The sequence below is a fragment of the Urocitellus parryii genome, chromosome 5, assembly GCF_045843805.1.
Source record: "Urocitellus parryii isolate mUroPar1 chromosome 5, mUroPar1.hap1, whole genome shotgun sequence".
Lineage (NCBI taxonomy): Eukaryota > Metazoa > Chordata > Mammalia > Rodentia > Sciuridae > Urocitellus > Urocitellus parryii.
In genome coordinates, this window is record NC_135535.1 from 186,160,654 (window position 1) to 186,187,373 (window position 26,720).

Consider the following 26,720-nt stretch of genomic DNA (forward strand, 5'->3'; position numbering starts at 1 on the left):
CCTCCCACCCCCACCCACCCTGTACGAAAAAGTGCAAAACATTATCACAAAAGGGGTCTTAGAGGCGCCCTTAGCCTAGGCTCCTGAGGCCCATGCCCAACCCTGCCCTGCCCCGGACACCGCGTCCGGCGCGGTCGGGCCCTGGGCCAGGAGGCCCTCATGGGTGGCCCGAGGCCGGCCCGGGCTTAGGCAGGGCCATGTCATCATGCAGGTGCCCAGCAGGCACCATCCCCCACACTCCCACTCCCTGTTCAGGGCTTCCGCCTTGCGCTGCCTGCCCCTGACCGAGGCTGTGAGCCAGGACGCTGAGTGCGGGCCTGGCTGGTGGGGTTAGGCTGCAGGGAGGGACTGGAGTGAGGCAGAGGGAGTCCGTCCTCCACGCTCCCGGCCTGGGCCAGCGCTGCCTCTATGGCATCCAGCTCTTCGCTGGCTGCCTTCAGCTTGACCCGAAGCAGTGCTGCGTAGGTGCCGTAGCGGGATTTCTGAGGCAGGGGGCCAGGAGCCATGAGCACCTGTTCTCCTCTCCCAGCCCTTCCCACACCCATGACCAGCTAGGAGATGGAATGTCCCACCCATCTCTATATCCCAAAAGACCCCAGCTGGCAGGTTGATGACTTTCTCTGGGCTCTCAGAACTACCTGTGGGTTATAGCTAACATTTCTTGAGGTTTTTTGGTTTGTTTGTTTTTTTTTTTTTGGTACCAGGGATTGAACTGAGGGGCATTCAACCACTGAGCCACATCCCAAGCCCTATTTTTTGTTTTTTATTTAGAGACAGGGTCTTAGTTGCTTAGCCCTTCGCTTTTGCTCAGATTGGCTTTGAGTTCACAATCCTCCTGTCTCAGCCTCCCCAGCGAATGGCTGGGATTACAGGCATGCGCTACCACGCTCAGCCATTTCTTGAGTTTTTACCAGAGTCAGGAAACAGACGTGTTACCTCCTGACCCTAGGGAGTGTGAGTGTTACCCTTATTCCTAAGAGAAAACTTACACTCAGAGAGATTAAGCCCAAGGTCACGCTGCTGATACAACTCTTAAAAGCCCCCACCCTTGAGTTGGGGTTGTGGCTCTGTGGTAGAGCACTTGCCTAGCATGTGTGAGGCACTGGGTTCAATTCTCAGCACCACATGAAAATAAATAAGTATAAAAGCCCCCACCCTTAACCCTAGCCTGAGCCTGTTTGGGAAGCACAGTACCAAGCAGGGAGACTCACCTCAAACTCCAGGTAGGCCTCCTTCTGCCGCTGCTCCTCAGCCTCCTTTCCTCGGGCCTTCTTTCCCAGCTGGGTGGCCCGATGCTCACGCAACTCGCTTGCCATGGCCTTCAGTTTGGCCTCATGGGTCCGCATCTGCTCCTCCTAACAGCCAGGAGAGAACAGTCAGGGTCACTATTATCTAGATATACAGTGCCTTTGGGCAAATTTTAACAAAGTGTCCCTTTGGACAAGCAAAGCACACTATGGCTGGGTTTCCAGCTTAGCAAGTAGTGTAGGGGCTGGACTTCAGCCTCTGCTTGTCTCCCATGACTGTCATAGGGATGCAACACACAGCAGCCTGGAGTGCACCCAGCCTGGGCCTGCCCCACTCCATCCCACTGGCAGCAGGTGGGCCAAGTGAACTGGGGCTACCTGGGAGAGGCGGGTGGCAGCGCTGGGCAGCAGAGGGCGGCTGAACCTCTTATGGGAACTAACAGCAGCTGGGAAGGGGGGTGCAGAGAACATGGCAGCGACTACATTGATGCGAGTGATCCAGGACTGCATCTGCTCCAGGCTCCTGGGGAGACAGCACAGTCCCTTGGGATCTGGGCCAAGGGATGCCTGTCCTGGCTCAGGATGTGGCCTGAGAAGAAATGAGGCAATCCAGGGACAAGGAAAGGGTCTGGGGTGGACAGGAAAAGGACACTCACGGAGCCTGGAAGAGGAAGACCCGCCAGTCAGCAGTGCGCAGGTAGAAGACATGGGGCCTCTTGCTATAGTCACTGGCGCGGGTGGCCAAAGCATGGTGGATGCTGATGGCATTCTTGAGCTCCGCCTCTGAGAGTGCCTTCCCAGGTTGATACTCCTCCTGCAGGGGTGACCATCTTGTTCTGGCCTCAGTCTGGCCTGGCCTAGGCCAGGCCACCCACTCTCCCTCCCAAGTCAGCACAGCCCCCACCATGGGCCTGGCCCCGCACCTTCTGCAGGTAGAGAATCATGCCCTTGAGGATCCCGTGGAAGCTCTTCCAACCCCGCTTGCCCCGAGGTGCTGGGGGGGAAGGAAGGCAGGTCAGGGGGGCCTGGGACAGGCCCACCCCCATCCATCCCCCAGACCCCCCTCCTGGCCACGTACTCTTCCTGCAGTCAGGGTCTGCGTGCACCTTTCGCACCAGGGCCCCGTGCTTGTAGACGGCAGCCCCAGGCTCAGGAGTCAGGTCCAGGAAAGGGCTGGAGCCGCTGCCACTGCCCCCGCTGACCCTCTTGATGACCTTGGGGTTGGGGTCGGCCAACTCAGACAGAGAGCGCCTCAGTTCCTCCTCGTCTCTGCAGGTGTGATGGCCTCAGAGGGGAGCTGGTCATGGAGCCATACCCCCCTTCAGCCCTGGCTTCTGCCCACCCTGGAAAGCTCCTCCAGCGTTTGTGGAGCTGCAGGGGGTCTCTTCAACCTGAGGCTCCTGCCACAGGGTTTCCCCCCTCAGAACAGGGCTCCTCAAGGCAGCATGTCTCCTTGCTAAAACTAGACATCCCCAGAGTAGAGCCACAGCTGTCCTTTCCTCCCCTCACATGTAACCATCCCCATCCTCTCTATTTCTAGATACACACCCAACCCTCACACCCTCCTCTACCAGGACAGACACATGTCTGACTCAACTCTGTCTCAACCGTACCTAACCTAAACTATGAGGCTTTGCTTATAGTTTGTTGGTTAAATGGTGGAAGGGATAGCTTCCTAGTGCCCTCCCCCCAAAAAAAAAAAAAAAATCTTGGTCTGCAGTTTCTGTCAGATAAAACAAAAAAGAGAGAGAGAGATTCTATCTTGTCACTCCCTTGCTCCAGAACCTGTAGTAGCTCCCCTTTGTCTCCTACATGAAACTTACACTACATCTCCCCAATACTCTTTCTCTTCATTCCAGTCAGGCCTGCCTCCTTGTGGTCTCCCCATTTCACACTCATTTCAGCCACACCTTTGCCTCCCAAATACTTCCCCTCAGGGAAGCCTCAGTTCCAGTCCTCCAAAAAGCATTCCCTGATTTCTCTTTGTACCCTAATTCTGAGCTCTACCTCTCTGAGGTCTCTCCTAAAGACTGGGAGCTCCTAGCTAAACTGGGTAGTGACTGAACTCTCAGTAGATAGCAACAAATACAAATGATTGTTACTTGAGGGCTCTACCCTCAGACTGGAGGCCCCAAGGCCAAAACTGGACCTTCTCCCTCATACTGGACCTTCCGTGATTTTCTTTGGGCCTGCCTGTGTTTCTACTTGGGGATACCAAGAAGATACAACATAGCCCCTTGTTCTGGGATACCTGGGCTCCCTAAGACCCACGGGAGTCCTTTTGTGCTACTGATCAAGACTACCCTTCCAGAGGCCTCTGCTTTCCTACGAGGCTACCAGGAGACCTTCCTTTTACGTCTCAACACACCTCCTCCCGTCCAACCCAACTTGTCATAACAACCCAGCTGGAGACAAAACAGACCCCACGTCTAAGCAGGGCATCTCCAAAGAAGGAAGCAAGGCAGCCACACTGCCTCGTACCCACAGCCCCAGGACTCCATAACCCAGGCAGCTCTTCCCCACCCCTAACCCCTAACCCCACACAGCCCTGGGACTCACATGGCCCACTGCAACTTTTCATTCTTGATGGAGCTGTACAAGGCCTAGGGAAGAACAAATCAGGGAGTATGGGTCAGTCCTGGGGGAAAGCATACTAGGTACCCCAGTGTCAGAGCTCAAAGCCCTCCCTCCCAACTTGGAAGAAGAGCCAGATCTAAGGGGAAAGGGGCAGCAATGTATAATGACCATGAGCATAGGCTCTGGAATACAGTACCAATACCCAGGCCCAGTCCTGCCACTTTAGCTCTATGACTTTGGGCAGGTATCCAAGGGGAGGAACAAACATAGCAACATGTGGAGGCAAGCAGTGCAGGGAATCCTGGCACATGGCTGATGCACAATAAATGGTAGCTGCTATTATTATCTTTATTATTATTAAGGGACACTCCTGCTCAGATCCTGATGGGAGAAACATAGCCCTAAGGAAATGGGGAAGAGCAGTCCAATAAACCCTCCTTCCCCCAGCCATGTGTTCTGGCCTCTTCCCACAGAATAAGCCCACACACAGCATATGGGGAAACTGAGGTCCCTCAATAGGGGCTCACTCTCCCAGCTCCTTACTTGACTAAAATATACACTCATGGCTCCAAACCCCAGGACAAGCTGAGACCTTCCCCCAACCCAGACAGCACCATCAAGCCAAATGTCAGTGGTCCATCCCCTAGCCACCTGCACACTTTATGTTACTGAGAAGTGACCACTAGTCTGAAGCTTTACCTCCCAAAGCCTATCCACCCCAAATTGTAAGCCTCTAAACCAGTGACTTCCTCTGTCTCTTCTTCTTCTCTCCTCCCTACGGTTGGCCTGGAGATACATGGGGACTCTGAGGTGGTCAGAAGAGAAAATGGCCTCCAGGAGTGGCATAGAAGGCCCCTCTTTGGGGGAGTGGCCTGAAATATGGGTCCATGCCATCTCCTCCAACTGTGGGGGTGCTTCCGACAGCCTGTGTGAGTGGGTGTGTCCCCAGCAAGTGTGTGTTTTGCTATGTGTGGCATGTGATGCTGCCTGCGTGTGAGCTGGGTGCAGTGGTGACGTCGGCGCCTTCCCCATGAAGGGACACAGGTCCCTCCAAACCCCCCCCACACACACACCACAGTCTCTGACTCTCTCATTGCCCATAGCCGTACCTGGTTACAAGGCTACCCAGGCATCCCACACCGGCACATCCTGCCCCAGGGTGGAGGCACCCACAGCACGTGCCAAGCTAATCAATGCATAGCCCTCCTAAGACACACCTGACCCAAACCCTGCCATGCCTCAGAATCTGAACCCTGACTCCCCAACTCTCTGACCAGAAGGCTGAAGCAGCCACCAAGATCCAACCTGAAACCCTGTCTCCAGTCTTCCAGTTCATCCCTGCCAACTCTCAAGACCCCCCTTTTGCTTGGAGCGCCACACCTTCCTTCCAAGGTCCTGAACCCCATCAGTGAGTCCATGTCACGCGCCCATCTAGAAAACCCTTTTCGTCTCCAAAAGACTCGGGTTTGTGAGAACCACCTTGCCATCCCCCCTCCGCGAGTTCATGCTCACCTCCGGCTGCCCACGAGCTCTGTCCCTATTGGGCTCCCCCACTTCCTACAGCTCCATCCATGCCCTCCTCAGCTCAGCCGCCCTCGGAGCCTCCCTCAAGCCGCCTCCTCTGTCGCCCCCGACCCTGGCGTGGGCCGCAGCCCCCACGCCCTCACCGCCTTTTTCTTCTTGCGGTTCTGCAGGCGGCTGACCACCAGGTCGGTGTAGAGCACGGGCTTGAGACTGCGTGAGCGCTGCGGCCAGCCGTAGCACAGGGTCTCCGCGCCGCGGTGGGTGCGCCCGTAACGCACTGAGCACAGCGAGCGCGAGCGCAGCCGCCCGGCGCTGCTGTGGATGCTGTTGACGCCGATCATGCTGGCCCGGCCCGCGCGCCGCGGCCCCCGGCCATGCCCCCGCCCGCCCTCGGCCCCGGACCGCCCGGCCGGCCCGCGGACGGCTCCCCGACAGCCGGCGCGAGCGCGCGGCCAGAGCCCGGCCGGCTCCCACCGACGCACCGAGCGCGGCGGCGGCGGCGGCGCTGTCTGCTCCGCAGCTCCACGAGAAGGAGGGGGCGCCGACGGGGAGGGGAGTGGAGCTGAGGGAAGGAAGGCTAGGGGCGGGGACCGTGCAAAATGGAGGCGCTGGAGCGCCAGGGGGGCCCCCCGCGCCGCCGCGGGGACAGCAGGGGGAGGCCCGCGGAGGCTGCCAGGGGACGCTGGCCCCCGGCGCTCCGCGCGCCCAGCACCGAGCTGTGGGGGCGGGCTGCGGATAGGGTCTGGAACTCCTTCCTGGCACCTCAGGGCTGGAGGTGGTGGTGAGGGGAGAGGTCGCAAGGCCTCTCCACGGCCTTTTTTCACTTAGACTGGAGGGGTAGCCATGGACAGTCCCGGCCTCTCAAGCTCATCCTCAGATACCCCAGACGCCCATGTGTGCATCTCAACTCACACACTCCAGTTCAAACATACACTCCAACTAACCTATCGCACCAATTTCCATTCACCCCGATTGTACGCTTCAAAATATACCATCTTTAACTTAAAAACCTACTCTATTCACGGATATATGTCATAAATCAGCCAATTCGAAGATGGAAACCTAACACACATAAGCCCTCAGCACACCCTTGAAGCACAAACACGTCATACACCCATTGATTCAAATGCACCCTGCCAGACATACACAACTCAAGCATACACCTCAACTCAGTAATGGATGCCCCGACTCAGATACATCCCAAAACTCAGAAGCCCAACACACCCCAAGTCCAGATACATCCTAGGATGCATCCTCTGCAGTCATATGTATGTTGTGGTCCAAAGACTCCTTTGTCCCACCCTAGGGGTTCCTCTGAGTCCAGGCCTCCCTGGATAAAACACCACCGGATCAGGGAAAGGAGTGAACCCATGGGATGGGGATGCCCCGCTTCTCCCACCACCAGCCCGTGTCTTCCTGATTCCTCAAGTGCTGGCGCCTAGGCGTGTGGTCTGCACCTGCAGGAACACAGTATCTAGTCCCAACTTTGTGTTCTCGCTTCAACACCTCGGAAAAGCTTTTGTCCAGCCCAGGTCCCTCTACCTCCAGGTCCCTCCCAGGAAGAGGTTACCTGGAAAGTCTTTGTAGCTGTACACATTAGGGATTGGTGTGCCTATGTCCCCTCTCCCACCCCACCCGGGACCCCTACCTCGCCTTACAACCTCAGTGCACATTAGAAGAGGGGGAACTGTTCAGGTTAAATGCAGAGTTCAGGGCCTCCTGCTCAGCTCCCATCCCCCGCCACACGCAGCAGCTACTGCAAGCGTGTGCGCATGTTCTGGGAGGTGGGGGCAGGGCGAGGGGGCGGTACCCAGGCTGAGTCACGAGAGCCCAGCCTCGTGTGGCAGGAGCAGTGGCTGGCGATCCCCCCCCCCCCCCGCGCCCACCTCCCTCAGGCTTGGTCACCTGGTGGTCTCTCCTTCCCCTACTGCAGCTTCTACCCTGCCCCGCCCCCACCACCACCTTGAGCAGCTCCCTGGGGAAGTCGCCGCCATCGTTGAGACCCTCCAGGTTCCCAATGAAGTCCCCGCAGGTCATGCGTTTCCCAATGTTCTAAGGAAGGAAACAGAAGCCTATAAGCTTGGGAGATCGTGGGCCTCCCAGGCCTTGAAGTCTCTGGGCAGGGGCCTGTTTTCTGGCTCCCACTTTCCCGCCCCCAACTCACGTGGCCATGAAGATCTGTGTTGAGTAGCATGAGGGCGCAGGTCAATGTGTGGGCGCCATCTAAGAAAGAATTGACAATCAGCTTTGGCCCCCTCCAGGGACTCTTTACAGCTGGTCTTCCTAACCACTCAGTTCATCCTGCCCCTTTTCAGGACCCCCTTTGGCCCACAATCACATCTTCCTTAGACTGGAACCCCATTAGTGAACTCTCCCTATCACTGTCTTCCAGCAGATCCTTCAGCATGGACCTTTACCCATCTCCCTAGCTCCCTAAGGTGCTAGGGACTGCCCCCTGTTTGTCTCCAATACGCATGCCTCTATGCACTAAGCACAAACAAGTCCACCCCACAGTGTATGCAGACCAGTGCAAATCCCCACTCCAGCCAAGCATGGTACTGCACATGTATTTCAACAACTGCATGCAAACACAACTGCCACCTGCCTCTACACAACACTCTCTTGATCCTAGCAATATTCCTGCCTACATACATGTAACTAGCACTGTCTGACAACACATGCATGTTCACATGCCTACAGGCATGTTCACTTGCTTACATGCCTTTCTGCACACACACATGCAGTAGTGCTCCACCCTTCTGCTTCAGTGGTTAGCTGGGCAGCCCTACTCCTAGCCTCCTCACCCTCTGAGGACAGGGCTTCCGGATTACACTGGAAGTACCGCTGGGAGAAGTGGGCCAGCACACGTTCTCGCTCCTGGGTCTCACCCATTAAGGCCAGCTCCTTCAGAAACACCCTGAGAAGTAGGGAAGTTGGAGGATGTCATCCCCTTCCAAAGCCCCCTTGCTAGGCAGCCCTGGCCTTTAGCCATGCCCAATCAGTTTGGGAAGGACAGCTTAAGGGAGGCATGGGGGTCAGAGGGAGGCATAGCTGGGCCCCTGAACACCAACCCTGGACAGTAGGGACTGTCCTCCAAGGGCTCAACACCTACCTGAGAGCTTGGTCCAGAGTCATGCCTGTGAAGACAAAGAACTTGAGGTACTCGCCAGCTACCAGTTTGCTGAAGTCATTGCTGTGGACAGGGCAGACAGACAGGTGGGATCTCAAGGGGAAGTGTCAAGGGGTCAGTGGGGGGTTACCTAGAGACCAGGGACATTAAATGGAGGGATGGAGGTGCTGTCCCCAGGATGCATTCCCTCCACCCCCGTCCTCAGTTCCAGCCCGGTGGCTTTACTTCTTGCCCAGATGCCGGGCCACATCAGCCTTCCTGAAGCCGTCTAGTCGGTACAGCCTTTTAGCCAGGCGCTGTGCGGCCTCCAGATCCGCTTTCTGTCCATTGGACAAGGTATCTGTGCTTCCTAAGGCCAGCCGCTCTGTGCTGTCCAGCTCTGAGTCTGAATCGGACACCAGCTGGCTCAGGGGTGGTTCACTGCCAGGGTAGAACACCAGCTCAGGGCTGGGGCAGGGTCCTTTGGGATCCCCCAGACCCTCCCTCTGCCTCCAGACCCAGAGATGGAGAAGGGGAGAGGGGAACATGGGAAACACATTTTTCTTTTCTCCAGGGAAGGAGACTGGATAGGTTCTTTCATCAAACTATTCCATCATTACCAACTGTCTGTGGAAGTCCTGCCCCAAGTCCAACCCTCATCTGTCTTATTGCTGTGGGAGTTCCGGCTGCTTCCCCAAAGCTCCCAGGGTTTGCTATTAGATACACATTCCCTATTATCACACATGGAACATGAGCCTCTGGCCCTGAGGTATAGGCAGAGGTGGGATAGATAGGCTGCCAGGGAGGAACAGTAGAGGTCAGGCAAAGATTTGAGGACAATAGAGACACTCTTCTGTTCACAAGTGTTTCTTCCTCCCACCTTTTAGGGAAAGGAGACTCCTTTGTGCCTCCCTTCTGCCCACCATGAAGTAGGCTCTAGGGTTAGGGGAACTGGGGGTCAAGGTGCATCCCCTCACCCCCTTTTTCCTTCCCACCCCAGCTGCTCTACTCAAAAAGCCACCTGTCACCCCAGAGACAGAGGCCGGAAACTCCTGGTTGCTAGGCAACCCCGTCTTCCTGGCCACCCCCTCCTGTTGCCATGGCTTCCATGTCTGAGAGGGTAGCTGGCAAAGGGGAGAGCAGAAAGGTTAGGCTGTGAAAGGACGATTTTGGAGCAGGAGGAGAGACACCCGACTGGGCAGGGCCAGGGAGGGAGAATATGGGAGGGGCTGTTGACTGGCTTTAGAGAAGCCCTCAGGCCAGGTGGCAGTGAGAGACTCCACCTGGGGAGGAAAGGGCCTTCCAGGGGAGATAAAGGATGTTCTCTGGGGTTCCTCCAGTCCTGAATTATGGTTTCTCCAATTACTGGATCTGAACCCACAGGGGAGTTACAAGGGGTCAATGGAAGTAGACTTCCAAATGGGAAAACAGATATCTGTTAACCATCCCACTTGGGGTCAGGAGTACAAACTACATCCTCACACTTCAGATCTGTTCCTTAAACCAGCTGGTTCTGGGACCCTGAGGGCCTTGGGGCTGAGTAAACCAAAGGAATTGCTTACCTGCCAAGGGGTGCCACTCCCAGCCCAAGGCTGTCTTCAGAGTGGCTGGGACTAGGGGGCTCCCTCCCTGGGGACAGCTTGGTTCTGGCCTCTGCCTCCTCCTCCTCCCCTCTCTGTGTCCAAGGCCCATCAGCAGCAGAGCTGGTACCAGAATCCGGTTCAAGGGGAGCAAGTGGGGCAGGAACAGGTGGGTCAGGCCGGGGAGCAGGGGGTTGAGGAGGCAGCTCAAAGGTAAAGAAAGGGCTCTGGGTTGGGCCCGGTGAGGCCAGGGCCTCCAGGGAGGCAAGGCTGGTATAGGAGGTGCCCTTGGCCCGGTGTGATTCCAGGATGGCTTCAAACACACAACTGAAAGAGTCAGGCCCATCAGCTGAGGGGCTGATCCCAGGAAGGAAGGGCACAGGTGACTTGAGAGGGCCTGAGTGAGGCATCCGGCTACCTGGCCTGCAAGGGCAAGGAAATGTCTGATCAGGGACCCAGAGCACAGGTTTGGGGCATGATTTTATTGAGCTCTCACACTGACTCTGTTAAGGGGATTATGATCCCCTTTTCACAGGTTCAACCCCCCCCCCAAAAAAAGAGCTAGCTGAGTTGAGGGTGCAAAAGATTCGGTGCTTCTGCAGCACCCCAGCCCTGCCCACCCCAGCACCCAATCCCCCTCTTCCTCCCTCCCTGCTAATCTCCCTTTCTCCTCCTTTCCCCTGATCCGCTTCCCTCCTGCCATCCCATTTCTATTTCTGGCAACATCTTAGGAGAAGATGAGGCTCCAAGCTGCAATGGGGTGTGAGACGGAAAGGAAAGCCCCCACGCTCTCCAGTCTCCTGCCTGGCCCCAGGCTCTGGACTGATGCTCCCATGTCATCGGGATGAATTCTGACTTCTGATCTCTCATTCCTGCCTCTGATCCTCTAAACGCGTTGGCTCCTCTGTCTCCTGAGTTCTTGCTGATGCCCCCACATCCCCAACACTGCCAGGCCTCAGTCCTCTGCCTGAAATCTATACTCCACACTGCCCTTTCAGAACCATCAACTTGGTTCTGACCCTCCCAGCCCTGCTCTCATCCTTATCCATGTCCCTATGATACCCACACCCCACCCCCTTGTCTCTGGGCCAGTGGGAAGGAGCAAGCCATTTCCTCTCCCAGTTCCCCACTCACCGGACCCCCTCTGAGGCCTCAAACACCTCATCATCCACATCCTCTTCCCCACCTGCCTCATCCTCGTCCTCATTTCCACTGCCCAGGCTGGAATGAGGGCCAGGGCATGGGCCAGGATGTGGGGCAGGTGGGCGGGCAGTGCCAGGTGGGCCCTCAGAGCTGGGCTGACTCTCGATGGCTGAGTCAGCCTCCTCCCGCTCAGCCAGCACCTCATCGATGTCAGTCTCTCGGTAGCACCTCAGGGGCACCGTGTCCAGGTCCGTCTCGGAGTACTTGGTTGCTTGCCCCACAGCTACCCCAGAGCCCTGCCCTGAGCCCATCCCAGATGGAGATGGGGAGGCCTGCTCTGGGGGTTTAGCACCTGTAGTGTGTATAGGCATATGGGTCAGGAGTTTATCCATTTCAGTCCCCTGTCCTGGTCCTATTCTGCAACTCCCCCATGGTCTCATGTTGGCAGGAAGTTCTTTCACTGTCTAGCCACCATTCCTCCTGTCACAAACTTTGCTTATCCTTGTGCCAGTGGAGTTCATTTCAAACTAAGTCATTGTCAACTTTGAGAAGCCTGAAGGAGATCAGTGCCTTTTCTACTCCAAAGAATGACTCTGATATTCTGCTGTCCCCTCCCTCCATGGCTGAACCTCCTTCAGGTTCCCATTCTATGCCTGTCCACCATCATGACACATATGGGAAGACTGAGGCTGGGAGAGGCTTTGGCTAACTAAGGAGCCCAGGAAAGGATTGGGGCAGGTTTGAAGGAAGCCTCCCTACCTGTCCTCAGCTGCTGTTGGGAGGCCCTGCCCCCTTCCCCTGGCTCAGTCCCAGGCCTTACCTGAGCTGGGGGGATCCAAGGAGCCATAGAAGAATTCCCATTTGGCTCGAGCAATTCTCTGGGCATGAGAGGACACTTCCCGGGGAGAGGACCAGGTGTTCCCCTGAGCCAAGGAGGGAGAGACAGAGGCAGCACCCAGAGATTGAAGCCAGAGATATACAAGGACAATATGGGACAGAAACAAATAAAAACACAGGGACAGAAATGGAGGTGCAGAGACACAAGGACAAACACAGAAGGCAAGAAAGAGACAGATTTAGGACATTGAAAGATTCAGAGACAGGCCCAAGCCTGACAGGGGAACCAAGCCTTGCCCCTTCATTGGGGCACTAGGGCTTCAGGAAACCGAAGGCAGGTTGCATACCTGGTTCAGGGATCCAGTGTCACCAGGTCCTCGAAATAGTGTAGCCAGGCGCTCAGGGGGGCCCCCCAAACCATTGGGAAGAGAAGAGTAAAGACCATCTGCTCCAACCTGGGGTGGGACTGGTGGCCCACGTAAGGGGTCCCTGCTGCCAGGAAGGGCAGAACCTCCTCCAGCTGGGAGTGGATCTGATGTGGATGCCTCTAGCCGCAACTTCCGGTTGGAGCCAGGCCCAAGGACTGGGGTGGGTCTGGGAGGAGAAACTCCACCCAAGTCCCAGCTCCGACTCAAGCCTCCAGAAGCAGGTAACCCATTCAGTGGCCTCACACTGGCCTTCTCCACAAAGCGGAAGATGACCACGGAGCTCTGGGCCCCCGGTGGGGGCTGCCCAGTGGGTGAAGAGGGTGCCCAGGGTGAGGGTACAACGCGGGGAGAAGGGGGGCCACGCAGAGGTGTACAGGGTGCGGTTACACGTCCCAGTTCCCGGCCTCGGGGACCTGGACCTGCCACTCGCCGCAGCAGGGAGCCTGTGCTGCCATACATGCTGGCTGGGGGACTCTGGGGCACTGGCCCCTCGGGGAGCCAGCGGCGAGGGCATCGTGGTGGGGAGATGGCACAGTCACCTTCCGAGCAGAAGCGCATGGCACCCTGGGCCATGCTGGGGCCGGGGGTCAGGCTGGGGGGGCAGGGATGGCGAGGCCAGGTGGGGAGTAAGGGGGCTGCATGCTCTTCAAACAGGCCTGCAAGAGAGGAGGGGGAGCAGGGGGTGAAGGGCCCGTGGGTTAGATGGGCAGGTCAGCAGAGAAAAGGAGAGGAAAGTTGGCTGGGTCTCTGCACTCCAGGGACCTAGCCCACCCTGGAAATATGGGGTCATTGATCCCATCCCTGGAGGGTACTTCCTTGGAGGCCTGAGAAGAAAAAAATCATCCACCCAATGAGACCCTGGATCCTTTCCTTCTACCTGGGGGCCCTGAGCATCACCCTGGGAGGAGTGAGGAAGCTAGTTCAAAAGTTGAGTGAGCTGAGTCTCTGGTAATTTGGAGCTACTTCTAGTGTGGGGGAAGCTGGTATCCCAACCTCTGGATCAGGAATGTCAGTCAACCATCACCATTACTCAGCCCTAGTGCTCTATAGTCCCTCTTATGGGAGACCCTCACTCAGAGAGGGAGAACTCAGACCTTCTGGAAGGAAAGGAAGAACAGGGGTTATATAGGGACGATGAAGGGCTGAGAGGCATAGCAGAGGCCTGAACAGAGACCTCTATCTTTAATACATAGATATTGTATGCTGAATGGAAAAGATACGTGTCTTTTTTTTTTCCATACGGGTATAAATGCACATGCAAACACACGCATACACATGCACACACACATGCACACACAAAAAAACATAAAGACAAATATATCAGTACACAAAAACATTCATGGGCAACACCCTCCGGCATACACAGACACAGATGCACACACATACTGCTCAAAGACACACCCTCATACACTCTCACAGTCATAACAAATATGTGTGTAACGAAAAGGCACATGCTTGTTTTACACACACACCATCACCAAACAGGGACACACAAAGAGGTACCCACATGTACACACAGGCTCTCATTCTCCAAGGCACACAGAGACACAGGTGTATTGGACAAGCAACCTACTGGTCACAATCACATACAAATACAGATGCACATTTACACATATACTCAAGCAGGGACACACACTGTCCCCTCCCCCTCAACAGTCACGGGATCTCTGGAGGGTAAGATTGCACCATATCCCTCTCCTTCCCTCCTCCCCTTAGGGTTATGACAGATCTTGCCTAGCCCAGGAGGGACCATAAAGGGATAAGAGGGCTCTGGTAGCAATGCGGTGTTGAGGCAGAGGCCAGGAGCAGCAACCCTGCCAGGTAGGTTCCTGAAGCTCAACAGGGCCCTCGTGAGTGTCCCCTGTGCAGCCCCTACTCAGAGCTACCTCAGTACTCACCGCTGCTCGTCCAGAGCTGGGACCGAGGAGAGGCAAAGGAGAGGCTGGGCCCTGCTCAGCTGTGAAGGCAGCACGGCTCCCGCTTGCTCCAGGCCCGCCCGCCTCTCAGTCCCTCCTCCACCCCCCCCCCACGCGCCGCTCAGCAGCGCTAATCCCCCCACCCCCTCCCCTCCCAGGGCCCTGAGTCTCTGAGGCTGCCAGCCCTCCTGGTCTCTAGGTCCCCACTGAGCTCTCCCGCCAACCTAGGACCCACCCTAGCCGAGGGGGAGAGCGTAGGCACCCCCCCTCGTTTTGTTCGCCAGACCCTCACATGCCCCACAACACTTGGGCCCAGGTCCTCTCGTCCTCTGCCTCCTGAGCCACACGTAGGGCCCAGCTGCACACGCGTGTCCTGCTCCAGACCCCACGCGTGTCCCCAGGAGGCTGCCACATGACCTGTTACATGCCACACGCGCTCCCGCCCCCACGAGCACGGGGCCGAGCAAAGCACACGGTAGGGGTGTACACCGGACCCGCCCCCTAAACCCAGAAGACCAACTATGGAAGGGAGGTGAAGATACACGTCTTGAACCCTTCGTCGTCTCAGACTCAAGTGACCCAATCCTGACAACCCACCCAGGATGCGTGCGGAAGGAGGGATGTTAAGTCAGACTTCAGAAGGAACTTCCTCACTACCTGAGTTAGTTATCCTTCCCTCCCAGGGGTAAGAGGTTAGATGGGATGACCTCGAGACTGGAAGAAGTGGAGGACAGGCACCCCTTGTGCCCTTTGCCCGGGTAGAAGCGGGTCTGGTTATTTTAAGAAAGAGCCTCACGAGTTACTATAGCAACTACTCCTCTTGGTTAGGCCAGGGAGAGCAGATGATGACCTCTAAAGGAAGGGGTCGGTTTGGGCAGTCAGGGGGAGCGAGGACGTGCGAGGCGGGGGCGCGCGGGGCTCACCGCGGGGAGGGGTGGCACGGGTTCCGCGTGGTGCTGAAGGGGACAGCGCCAGATTTGTTGTAGTGCGCAGGCGCAGAGGTGCGAACAAAGCGGGGAGGGGGAGGAAGGAGGCTCGCGGCCGGAGGTGGTGCGCGCCCACATGGCTCTATCTTTGCAGAGATTGGTCCTCCCAGCTACCCCTTCCCTAAGGCTGAGGAAGAAAAGGAAGCAAGCCCATCACCCAACTTGACCCTCTTCTGGTCCTTTCCCGCTGCTGGCTTCTCCATTCTTGCTACATTGAGGGGTGATAGAGCGTGGAAGGGATTCTGGGAAAACCAGGATGTCTGGGTTGTCTACCCGTGTCTTGTCTGATCCTGGCCAAGACGCTTTCTCTCCAAAACCTCGGTTTGCGCATCTTTAAAATGGAGTGATAAGACAGACCTGCCCACCTTGAAGAGATGCCCAAAGTCCTGATAAGATAGTGGATAGAAAGCAGTTTAAGTTATGTAGAGTCGGCTCTAGCGGTAGCACAGAAGGAGCGTGCAAACCTGAGTTCTTCACATGCCCCTTCACCTACCCCTTGGATGGTGAAGAAATCAAGAGATTTCCCCAGGATGGGAACTGAAACGATGACATGGGGATGTGGTAAAAGGGAAGCCTGGTGGCTGAGTTCAGAGCTCTGGATGGTCCTTGTGACACAGCGAGCCCAGCCCCAGATCCCACAATTAAGGCCAGCCAAGAAACAGTATCCCTGTGCTGAACTGAATACACATTTTTCTCAGGACTCTGAACTTCTAGAGAAAAAGAAAGGGTCTGAGCTGAATAGCGTCTCCTACGTCTCTCTAGGCAAAAACCCGGCCCACACTGTCTGGAAGTGGAAGAGGATGGACAGTTTTGTACTTCACAGTTAACCAGGAATGAGAGGTTTGAATACGTTTGCTTAATGAAACGAAAAAATTCCAGCATCACACCATTTATTTGTTCTTTCAGTAGTTGTTAAGCACCTACCGCGTGTCAGACAGTAAGACCCTATACAGTTTTCCCCCATTTTTTAAAGTCGCTAAATGCCACCAGAGGACAGAGAGGAGGTCCTCGGTAACCCAAGAGTCTTGGCTCCGCCCCTTCGGTTTTTGGCTTTTCCTGCTCCTTCCATCCCTACTTCACTTAGAGGCTGTTGCAGGCCCATGAAGAACGCAGAAACCAGTCTTCGTCCACCACTTCTCCAGTCCAGGGCTTTGAGCCCTTTGGCCGAGAAGGCGAGGTCTAATGTTACACCTTTAGTCTGTTCTCTCTCAGTTTCGGGGTCCAACCGGAAAGCTTTCAGAGACGATCATCAGTGAGACGGCACTCGATTGAATCGGTCTGTTTCTACAGCCCAAAGAGGCGGGCTCGCCGCAGCAGCTCCAAGGCCAAAGCTAGAGTTTATGTTACTGCGCACGCGCACTAGACAACCGATGGAGCCACCAATGGAGCCGTCCGGAGGGGAGCAAGAACCCGGAGCCGTCAGGTACCGAGCACTGGAGGGGCCGAGGGAAGGAAGAGATGCCCAGGGGAGGGAGATGAGCCTAGGCTGGGCCTGAGGGCAGCTCTTGGGAACCCCGGTGCTGGAGCCTAACGGAGGCGGACTCTCAAGTAAACAGCGGTCCATGGATACCAATGCCTCTTTATCCTCAGACTCCTGGACCTGCCCTGGGAAGACGTGTTGCTCCCACACGTCCTGAACCGGGTCCCGCTGCGCCAGCTGCTTCGGCTGCAGCGCGTTAGCCGGGCCTTCCGTGCGCTAGTACAGCTGCACCTGGCCGGGCTGCGCCGCTTCGATGCCGCTCAGGTGAGCCCGGGGTCGAAGACCCGCCCCATTCTGGGTACCACCCCCGCCTCGTCTCTAGCCCAGCCCCCAACTACGCTGTGCACCCTTCGGGGCCCCAGATGCAGCCAGGCCTGCCTGGGAAGCGATCCACGCAGCATGTAGTAGCCCCAAGGGACGAGTACTAGGTAGCGACTCAAAAGGGAGCGTGGCCTCTCTCCTGGAAGGGCAGGTGTCAAGCCAAAAGGGTTGTCAAGAAAGAACTCAGCAGCTGATAGGCAGCATCTGTCCCGCCCCCGGGACCAGCTGAGGGTCCGGTGCCTCTCCGTCCGCAGGTGGGTCCGCAGATCCCGCGGGCTGCATTGACCCGGCTACTGCGGGACGCTGAGGGGCTGCAGGAGCTGGCGCTGGCGCCGTGTCACGAGTGGCTATCGGACGAGGACCTGGTACCAGTGCTGTCACGGAATCCGCAGCTGCGGAGTGTGGCACTGGCCGGCTGCGGGCAATTGAGCCGCCGCGTGCTAGGAGCTCTAGCCGAGGGGTGCCCCCGCCTGCAGCGCCTGTCTCTTGCGCACTGTGACTGGGTGGACGGACTGGCGCTACGCGGCCTAGCTGACCGCTGCCACGTCCTGGAGGAGCTGGACCTCACTGCATGTCGTCAGCTCAAGGACGAGGCCATCGTGTACCTGGCGCAGAGACGCGGCGCCGGCCTCCGCAGCCTCTCGCTGGCGGTCAACGCCAATGTCGGGGATGCAGCAGTCCAGGAGTTGGCTCGGAACTGCCCTCAGCTAGAGCACCTCGATCTCACTGGCTGCCTCCGCGTCGGAAGCGACGGCGTCAGGTGCCTGGGGGTCGGTGAGGTGGGAGGAGGGCAAATCATTCAGCCTTGTGGGGGAGGAGTGGGCTTTAGTCGTCAAAGACCGAACTGAGAGTTCTGGACCTTCCTGCTAACCAGGGCACCCCCAATGTGAACAGAAAGGCCTCTAGGCGTGTCTACGCCAGAAAGCCCAGTTCAAAACTCTTGAGCTAGCATTAACACGTTGGGAGATTTCACACACAAAATCACCTTCTGGTTTTTCTTCAACAAGGGGAAATCCTACAGTCCGGGGTGGAGCTGAGGAGCACATCCCCCTCCCCTCCCCTTTAAGAGACAGCAAACCTCCAGTTGTTGGCCTGGAATGTTTGATCCCATTCAGGTCCTCTCCCTCGGACCGGAGAAAAAAAAATAGGAGGAAAAAAAATGTCCCGAGCTGCGGGGAGACCTGGAATTTGCTGGAGCCTGCAGGAGGCTGGATGCGTGCCTCCTGCCTCTAGCCTCTCCCCCTCCTTCCTCAGGACATTGGCGGAGTACTGCCCAGCACTACGCTCTCTGCGGGTGCGGCACTGCCACCACGTGGCTGAGCCTAGCCTGAGCCGCTTGCGGAAGCGTGGTGTGGACATCGATGTGGAGCCTCCGTTGCACCAGGCCCTGGTGTTGCTGCAGGACATGGCGGGCTTCGCACCCTTTGTCAACCTGCAGGTGTGACCCTCCTGCCAATGAGAGCACAGCTGGACTGTGTGGCTGGGCCTGACACTGAGCTGTAGGGAAAATGAACTGTGGAGACCTCTGGTGAGAGGCCAGTGCCCTGCCCCATCCTGGAACTTCAAATAAAGAGTTTTTTACTCTCTTTTGTCTGGTGCTGCCTTGTTGGACACAGGGAATGTAAGGTTGGGGAATAAAGGTCAGACAGGCTTAGTATTCCAGCCATGAGGCAAAAATGACCAGAATGCACTCACACCTTCCTTGGGCCATCTTTACTGTGCCCTTGGAGGCAGGTTTGAGAGTAGGTTAACACTGTGGAAAAACAAAGTAGAGAAAAGGAAAAAGAAGGTGACAGGAGTAAGGGAGGCCCCTGTGTGGGGGTGTAGGGCTCCTGCATCCCTCTGGGATCTGAGCCTAGAAGGCCCCAGCAGAGTCCAGCAAGTGCCTCAGTGGAAGCGGTACTTCCTGGCCGGCTTGAGATTGATATATGTGGCCTTCATCTCTTCAGCCTCAGGGTTACGCATATCTTTGAATCGCTCTCCTTTGGTGCTTACCACCTGGTTGTCAATGTATCGGATCAGCTTCTTGGGGGCCTGTTGGGCAATCAGGCAATCAGGTAGTGAGTAGAAGAAGCCAGGAGTCAGTCTCCTGACTTCACATCCCTAGCTGCCCCCAACCCTCTTACCTCCTTGGGAGCCATGGGTCGGTGAATCTTCTGATCCTCTGCACTATCCACCATCATGTACCTGCCAAAAACTGGATGGCTGAAGCTCCTGCCACCCTAGGAAGACCCTTCTGCCCTGCCCTGCCCTACCCAGCCCAGCCCAGCCCACCCCAGGCTCACTTCTGTAAGATGAAGGACTTCAACTCATCTTTCTGGGGGCCCCTGAGGCGCCTAGGTAGGTCCTGTGGAGAGGAAAGGTCTCGTGTAGATCCAACGGCACCAGCAGGAAAAACAGATGGGAATGAGAAGGGGAGGGGCGCTTAACAACAAGCCTAGGCTGTGTGGGTGGGAGGACAGGGCTAGGATGGGATACCTGACTGGGGCCATCCCAGGCTGGAGACCCCTCTTCTTTCCCCTCTACCAGCATCTGCACAGCTTCTTCCAAGTCCCCCCGTGCTTTAGTCAGCACCCACTGGGCCTGCTCCATCGAACAGGTAGGGAACACCTCCAAGAGTACATCCACGCCCGGAAGCAGCTCCTCCTCAGTGCCAGCTGCCTGTGAGCACAAACATTGACAAGAGGCAGCACTTCCTCCTTTCCCACCCCCAAGGTCCCTAATCAGTATCCTCCTCTACTAGTACCTCATCTTGGGTGTCCCCAGCAGCAGCAGGAGACCTGGCCTCTTCTTTGCGCTTTTCAGGCCGCTGCAAGGGCTCTGGGGAGATGGGAACCTGACCTTGGATACAAGAGCTCTGTGGTTGCAGGTTCTCTTAAAAGAGGTAGAGAGGGCATCAGGTTTACCAGGGGCGTGGGGGAAGGATTAGGAATCCCCCAAGTGTCTGAATCCCAGACTCACCTTTGTTCTTGGCATCACTCAGCTGCCCAGAGAGCTTCTTCATCATGTCCCCTATTGTGCCCCTAAAGGAAGAGGAAGGCAGTGAGAGGACTACTTTGCCTACCCCGCACAACCAGCCATTCCCCCATCCATTTAGCCCCTGCCAGGCCTTACCTGGGAATATGGGCAAAGCCAGGCACATAAGCCTCCATCATCTCAGTGAAGGCCTCCATATCAAAGTTCTCCTCTGATGGTCCTGAGGGGCCCAGCTCCTCCAGGACCCCAAGCACATAGGAGAAGATAACTTCATCCAAGCCACTGTAGGAAGAGGGCAGGACAAGCCCCAGGAGGAACACTTTACACTTGTAGTACTCCCACCTAGCCTGAGACTCCAGCCTTTGGCTTCATAGGGTCTATGAGTTAGACCTCAATCCTTGAGGGCAAAGAGTATTCCCCTCCTCCTCAGAGTTTTGGTTTTCCATCCATCCAATAAAAGTAATGGCAAGATGACAGGTAAGGCCACCTCAGCAAATCTAAATCAGCCCTCCCCATCTCAGGAACACAGCCAAGTGCTTTCCACCCATCTTGCCACTGGTCAGGCCCCAGAGCACCGCCTGGCAGCCACAGCCTCAGTCCTGGCTGGTTCTCTACCTGAGGTCAGCCTCTGGGAGGTTTGTCTGGACAAACTCAAGGAGTGCTGCACTGACGATCCTCTCCAGCTCCATGATCTCTCCTCTTCTGAAGGGACACAAGATAAAGGATTACCAAGCCCTCTTATGCCTGCCCTCACTCACTGGGCCTGGGGCAGTGGCTCCTCCCTGCCCTCCTGCTATAGAACCATCTGTTGAGTTGTCCTCCCAGCTCCCCCAAACAGTCACAGCCTCTTCCACTACCCATGTCTACCACCTCCAGCTTAAGGCAGGACACAGCATTGTCTGCAGAAAGCCTCCAGAAAGCTGCCCCACCACTCCCCAACCTTCAGCCCCCCATTTCTCCCCATCCCTCATACCATTCCCCAACAGCTAGCCCAGACCCTCTGGTAAAAAGTCAAGGTCTTAGGGTCACATGCCTCCTGGCTGAGGAATCTCATAATTGAGGGAGCACTTGGCCCCCAAGTCCAACCACAAAGGGCTCCATTGTCTAGCCACCCACCCTTTGCACAAAGGGGCTTTTCTGGCTCTGGGACCTAAAAAGAAGGGAGAGTCTTTCATGGATTCTCTCTTGCCCAGACCCTGCCCTTCTAGCAGCCTGGCACTGTCTAGAAGACTTTGCATCCTCCTTCCCCAGGCTTACAGAGCCCCATAAGCCTGTAAGATCTGGCCCTTGCTCACCTCCCCAACCTCACCATCCCTCCTCACTCCTGCCCCACAGCCTCCTTACTGTTCCTCAAACCTGTTGAGCATCTTCCTGCCTATACCTATAGACATCTTTAAGGATCATGCCCTCACTTCCTCCAGAGCTTTGCTCAACTGTTAACCTCCTCAGAGAGATCTTCTACCAAAACTAGTTATTTTCCACAATACCCAACCCCTTACATGTTATTTTATGTTTATTTGCCTAATATCTGTCCTAGAGAATGTACTATAAGCTCTAAGAGTAGAGGAACTGTCTTGATCACTGGTGTTAGACTCAGCACCTAGGAAAATGTTCACATTTAATGGGTACTCGGTAAATACTTGTTTACTTAGTTTGGCTCTATCTAAACACTTCTGACTCCCCAAAGACTATTTAGGAGTGAGAGACACAGAGGTAGTAAGGAATGGCTGCAGACCCATAGATCCAGATGTCAGTTCATCCTCCCATTTGGAAGGCTCAGAGATGTCTCACCTTCCACCCACCCTAAACTCATATCTTCCCAAATTTGTGCATTTCCACTCCAAGCCACTTCCTCCTGTTTCACCAGCTCACACCACTCATTTTGCTGCAGAACATGAAACTTGGGGATTGCCCTTGATTTTGCCCTCTCTCACCCACATCTGTACTCACTAAGTCCTATCAAATCCAATGCTTTATTATTCTCCATCTATCCACTTCTCCCTCCAGGCTGGCTTCTATTCCAACATCTTACTGGCATTTCTCAGGCTAAGGTTACTAGTTACTTTTTCAGGTTTCAGGTCTAGCCAAGTTGAACCATATGAGATTGCTAGTTTTGTCTGGTTCTGGGCTACCAAAAGAGAGAGCACTTTCTTATGGTTTCACCTAACATTTGCCCTTTTGATAACACCAACTATGGTTTTTGATATATCCCATTCTCCTGTTTTCCTTCTATCTCTCTGGCCATTTCTTCCCTGGCTCCCTCTTTGCCCTCTTCTCTGCCACTCTTCTCAGGCTCACAGCCACTTCTCTCTCCTCACTCTGCACACCCACCCTCTCTGGAAGATCTCACTGGGCCCACATTCGTAAGTACCAACTTTATGTCATCAATTCCCAAATGTCAAATCTCTAATCTAGTCTTCTCCAAGCTACAAACTTTTGTCTCTATCTCCATGATATGACCAAGTGCATGTCTTATAGGCATCTCACACTTAACATGTCCCAAAATAACTTCTCCAGTTTTCTACTCCTTCAGGTCCATCCTCCCTAAATGTATGTATAGGCATGCAGCTATTCCTGCCACAGGTCTGGAAATTATCCTTGACAGCATCTTAACCTTTACTGGGTAAGCGCTGACCATTTTCTCTTTACACATCTACTTTTCTCCTCTCACTCTTGCTTTCAAAGAGGTTTCTAACCCTTCTCCCCACAGTAGTCCCTGGATCATGCCCCTCTACTCTGGCCTGCTTTCAGTTTGTGAACATTCAAGCCCTTGATATTCTAGAACTGGCATGATCGCTACCATTTTATACCCTTGTTACAAACAACGTTCTTCCTTACACAGCAGGACCTTTCACAGCTGTGGTTAACAGATTATATGGACAATGTTTAATGTTTCTTACAGTTGTTTCATGAAGGCAGGGACTATACACCCAGCTTATTCACCAGTACATATTCAGCACCCCCCATGAAGTAGGCACTCAATAAATATGTATTCACAGATGAAGAAAGTGAAGCTCAGTTAAGGTTTAAGTCCAGAGTTAGGTGTATAGCTCAGTGATAAAGCACTTGCCCTGGATTCAATTCCCAGTACCACCACCAAAAGAGAGAGGGAGACAGAAAGATTTAAGTCTTGGTCACCCCTAGTTTAGTGCCTGTTCTAAGGTCTACATGGGATGGGGATATTAAGACTTCCAATTGAGTTGGGACAGGGCTACCATCTATGATCACAGTTGCCTGCTCCTCTAATCAGTAACACAGAGCTGCTGTGAGAGCACAGGGTCACTTTGGAAAGTAGGAGTGAATAACTCACTTTACAAGGAAGATGCCTACTTCCTGCTTCAAAACTTTAGCCATGGGCCCCCAGGAATTACAAGATAGCTCAGGCCAGGCATACCAGATCTCTTCTTCTGAGGGGATGACCCTTCAGAGACTTATTACCCTCACTCCCTGGTTGCTATCAGCAGTCTGGCAACCTCTGTTGGACACACTCATGGCTGCTACAGTAAAGTCCAGTTTCTAGGGAAAAAACTTCTCAGGGATGTTTGATGTCTTTGGGTTTCTAACCAAGGTCTGGGGGTCAGGGAGTTGTTATTGGGAAACTCTTCATTTTCCCCAAATGAAGTCTTCTTTGCCTAAGCTTTTATCCTCGCTTGTTATTACTTCCTGGGGGGTCCCAAATCAGGGACCAATGGTTGAAATGTGACTATTATCCTGTCCTAAGTTCTGCTTAAACACTTCTGATGATGGTAAAAAGTTGGCTTGGCATTTATGTATTGTTTACCAGGCATTGCTAAAAGCACTTTACGTGTATTAATTTTACATAATTCTCAAAATAATCCTAAAATGTAGACACTGAAATTATCCCATTTTACCTGAAAAGAAATAGAGGCACTGAGAGGTTATTTGCCCAAGGTCACAGAGCAAGCCAATGGCAGATTCACAGTTAAGTCTGACTCCAGAAGCCTCACTATTAACAACCACACCATCTCTCATGATGCCAATGGTGTGGTTCAAGCCTGTATTATGATCCTCTCCTGCCTAACCAGCTGTCTTTGAGTATTTTAGAATCTCTGCTCACACCATTCTCCCTGCTCAGAACATTCTTTCCTCTGTCTCTTCAAGTCCCATTCTGCAGAACTCACTTCCTCTCTGCAGCCAACCCTGACTACCCCATCTTCCCTCCCCCATTTGGCTTCCAAGGGCCAGGCACAGGCCTGCCTGTTCCAGATGCTCAACAGAGATTCTCTTGGCAAGTTAGACTTGAGTAAGAAATACCATGCTGCTCCTTTGGGCTAGGGAGGACTCAAAGTCGAGGGGAGCAGGCGCTGTGGGAGGACTCTCTGAGTCCTGGGGAACTCAGAGAGGCAGTACCGGGGCATCTAGCACCGAGGTCTATCACTGCTTCTTCCAGCACCTACAAAGCCTTGCTCCTGGGGTCCTAGACCCATAACGAAGGCCCAGAAGATACTATTTTCACCTGATCCCCAAGTCATGCCTTAAAGGAACCAAGGACATTGAGGGGAACAAGAGATTCCACCATCCACTCAGATGGGTGTACAAACGGGTGGTGGGGGTGTGGGCGGGAGTGGTGCACAGGAAGTGGGATCGCAATGATGGCGGACCCTGGAAGCAAGAGCTCCCAGAACCCAATAGTGGGACACCGTAAGCGTCCCGAATAGTGGGCCTGAGGGCACAGGGATGGGGTTACAGCCTTGGGGGACAAATGAAGGGGCAGGCCTGCACAAACTGGATGTGCCTTGCTACAGGCTACAGCGAAAATCAGAAATGGGAGTCTGGTGGCCCCGGGGAAGGTGCCGTGGGAGAACACGTAGGACGGCAACCTGGGTTATGCTCTCCGCGACTCTCCTAGCCCGGGGCCAGGGGCTGGAGGGGAAATCACCTGCTCCGTCGGGCGCCGCCAGCGATTTGTCCCGCGCGATGCAGCTCTCATCCCCCAGCCCCACCAACGAGATCAAAGGCGGGGCCTAGAGTGGTTCGCTTTCAGCGGTGCCGAGGTTGCCATTTTTGAGAAGGGCAAATTGCCCGTAACAGGGCGGAGCTTCGGGAACCTATTCTCAAGTGTCCCGGGGCTTGGGACCGGCTCCCTAGGCGGCCATTTTTGTTGCGGGAGGTCTCGTCAGTGGGTGGAGTCACAGTGGCAGGGACAGTAACCTGCCTTGTTTCTCGCGTCGTCAGCCCGAAACCCAGAACCTTTCTGTCACGTGTTTGTTCTTCCTATCCACCTTATTTCCTCACCCCCAGGATCCCCACCCTGAAATCCTGTAGTTTTCCCCTTAGGACTTCCGTGTTTTCCCTGCCCTTCCACAGTCTTCGTGGCTCCCTGGTTGGATCTGGTGGCCCAACTACAAGGCCTGGTGTTCTTCCCCAAATCCCACAGTCTCCACCCCAGTTTCAAGCCCTGTCATTCAGTCAATTTTTAGGGACTGACTTCCCCACTTTGTCTTTCTGATCCTTTCCCAACAGCTATTTCTCCAATATCTCTCTGTGATTGGTGGTGGGGGGTACGGGATTTGGGGAAGGTGGTACACAGCAGGTCCCCGTGGTGAGGGTGGATCTGAGCCCAGATCCAGGATGGCCTGCAGACTATACCCACCACCAGTGTCCTATGCCCATGTTGGCAGGGTTACTGATCTAGGACAGTACAGCTGCACGCTAGGACCCAGCAAGACCCCAGCTTCCTCTTTCTGTTCCTGTCTCCGCTTCCCCGGACTGCCCTGTGGGGAAGCCCACAGCCATCCCTTCCTGGGAACCTCAAAAGGGAAAGAGTTCCCTTAGACTGCGATTAGCTAGTCCATCCTAATCACCAAGAATGAGCCCCTTTCAGTGTTAGTCCCCTTGTAGGGTACAGAGGACTCTAAAGCTGTCCTTGCCCTCTGGGAGCTTATAGTCTAAGGGAGAAAGTCCCATCCTCTCCTCTCTCCTAGGGACACGGGCAGTGCCAAGATAAGGAGAAAAGGGATTACTGCTCAGGCTTTCCACGCATATACCTTACCACAGACTCCCTCCTCCCCAGCAGGATCCTCTGGCTTCAGAGAAGAGCAGATTGTTGGTTATTGAGAGGGAACGAGGAAGGAGGAGGCAGGAGCATATTTGGCCTGGCTTCTCCCATAAAAACAGGGCCACTGCCAGCCTGAAGCTGCTGGGGTTAATGACGGATGGGGCGACAGCCACTTTGAACTCTAACCAGGCAGGCCCCTGGGAAGGGGGTGATGGGCACCCCTATCAGCCCTAGGCCTCTGCCAGCCCTTGCCTCCTCGTCTTCCACCCTCCTGTCCATTGCACAATGCTGATGACCAGCCCCTTACCACCCCGCCCCTTACCACCCCCATTCCCAAACTTTCAGGTTTCCTCAGTAGAGCTACCCCTAGTTCTGGGAGGAGACCCATACAGCTCTTTCTGATGCTGTGCTTTCCCCCTCCCCATCTCCTGATTCTCGGATATCAGAAAGAATTTCCTGAGCGTTTAGGGAAGTGTAATGGGAAATCTCTCTCAGGAGGAACCCCCTCCATTTCCAATGCAAACTCTGGGAAGACCCAACTCTTTACAGCAGGGGTCAGGTTCTGGAGTCCAAGGAG

General features: G+C 55.1%; 3 protein-coding genes across 5 annotated transcripts; 1 reads left to right on the forward strand and 2 right to left on the reverse strand.

Annotated features, from left to right (window-relative positions):
• Positions 1-251: 251 nt before the first annotated feature.
• On the reverse strand, positions 252-13,018 carry Psd (pleckstrin and Sec7 domain containing). Its single transcript, XM_026401142.2, has 16 exons — positions 12,365-13,018; positions 12,001-12,103; positions 11,172-11,532; positions 10,020-10,460; positions 8,704-8,898; positions 8,461-8,541; positions 8,153-8,265; positions 7,513-7,571; positions 7,311-7,400; positions 3,807-3,850; positions 2,326-2,516; positions 2,171-2,241; positions 1,904-2,061; positions 1,626-1,770; positions 1,212-1,355; positions 252-482 (listed from the first exon to the last, which is right to left on the reverse strand). Exons 1-16 carry the CDS (start codon positions 13,016-13,018, stop codon positions 252-254), a joined length of 3,081 nt encoding a protein of 1,026 aa, XP_026256927.1.
• A 3,236-nt stretch (positions 13,019-16,254) lies between these two features.
• Positions 16,255-18,734, forward strand: Fbxl15 (F-box and leucine rich repeat protein 15). Its single transcript, XM_026401145.2, has 4 exons — positions 16,255-16,770; positions 16,938-17,091; positions 17,403-17,908; positions 18,403-18,734. Exons 1-4 carry the CDS (start codon positions 16,688-16,690, stop codon positions 18,590-18,592), a joined length of 933 nt encoding a protein of 310 aa, XP_026256930.2. The 5' UTR covers positions 16,255-16,687; the 3' UTR covers positions 18,593-18,734.
• A 110-nt stretch (positions 18,735-18,844) lies between these two features.
• Cuedc2 (CUE domain containing 2) lies at positions 18,845-25,168 on the reverse strand. Of its 3 annotated transcripts, none has more exons than XM_026401148.2 (9): positions 25,025-25,168; positions 20,740-20,826; positions 20,263-20,406; positions 20,110-20,171; positions 19,895-19,968; positions 19,627-19,809; positions 19,434-19,495; positions 19,275-19,335; positions 18,845-19,182 (listed from the first exon to the last, which is right to left on the reverse strand). In XM_026401148.2, exons 2-9 carry the CDS (start codon positions 20,811-20,813, stop codon positions 19,036-19,038), a joined length of 807 nt encoding a protein of 268 aa, XP_026256933.2. In that variant the 5' UTR covers positions 20,814-20,826; positions 25,025-25,168; the 3' UTR covers positions 18,845-19,035. The 3 variants fall into 3 exon arrangements, with proteins under 3 accessions (XP_026256933.2, XP_026256932.2, XP_026256931.2); XM_026401147.2 differs by having other exon boundaries at positions 19,895-20,022; positions 20,740-20,823; positions 25,025-25,167; XM_026401146.2 differs by having other exon boundaries at positions 19,895-20,022; positions 25,025-25,167.
• Between the last annotated feature and the right edge of the window lie 1,552 nt (positions 25,169-26,720).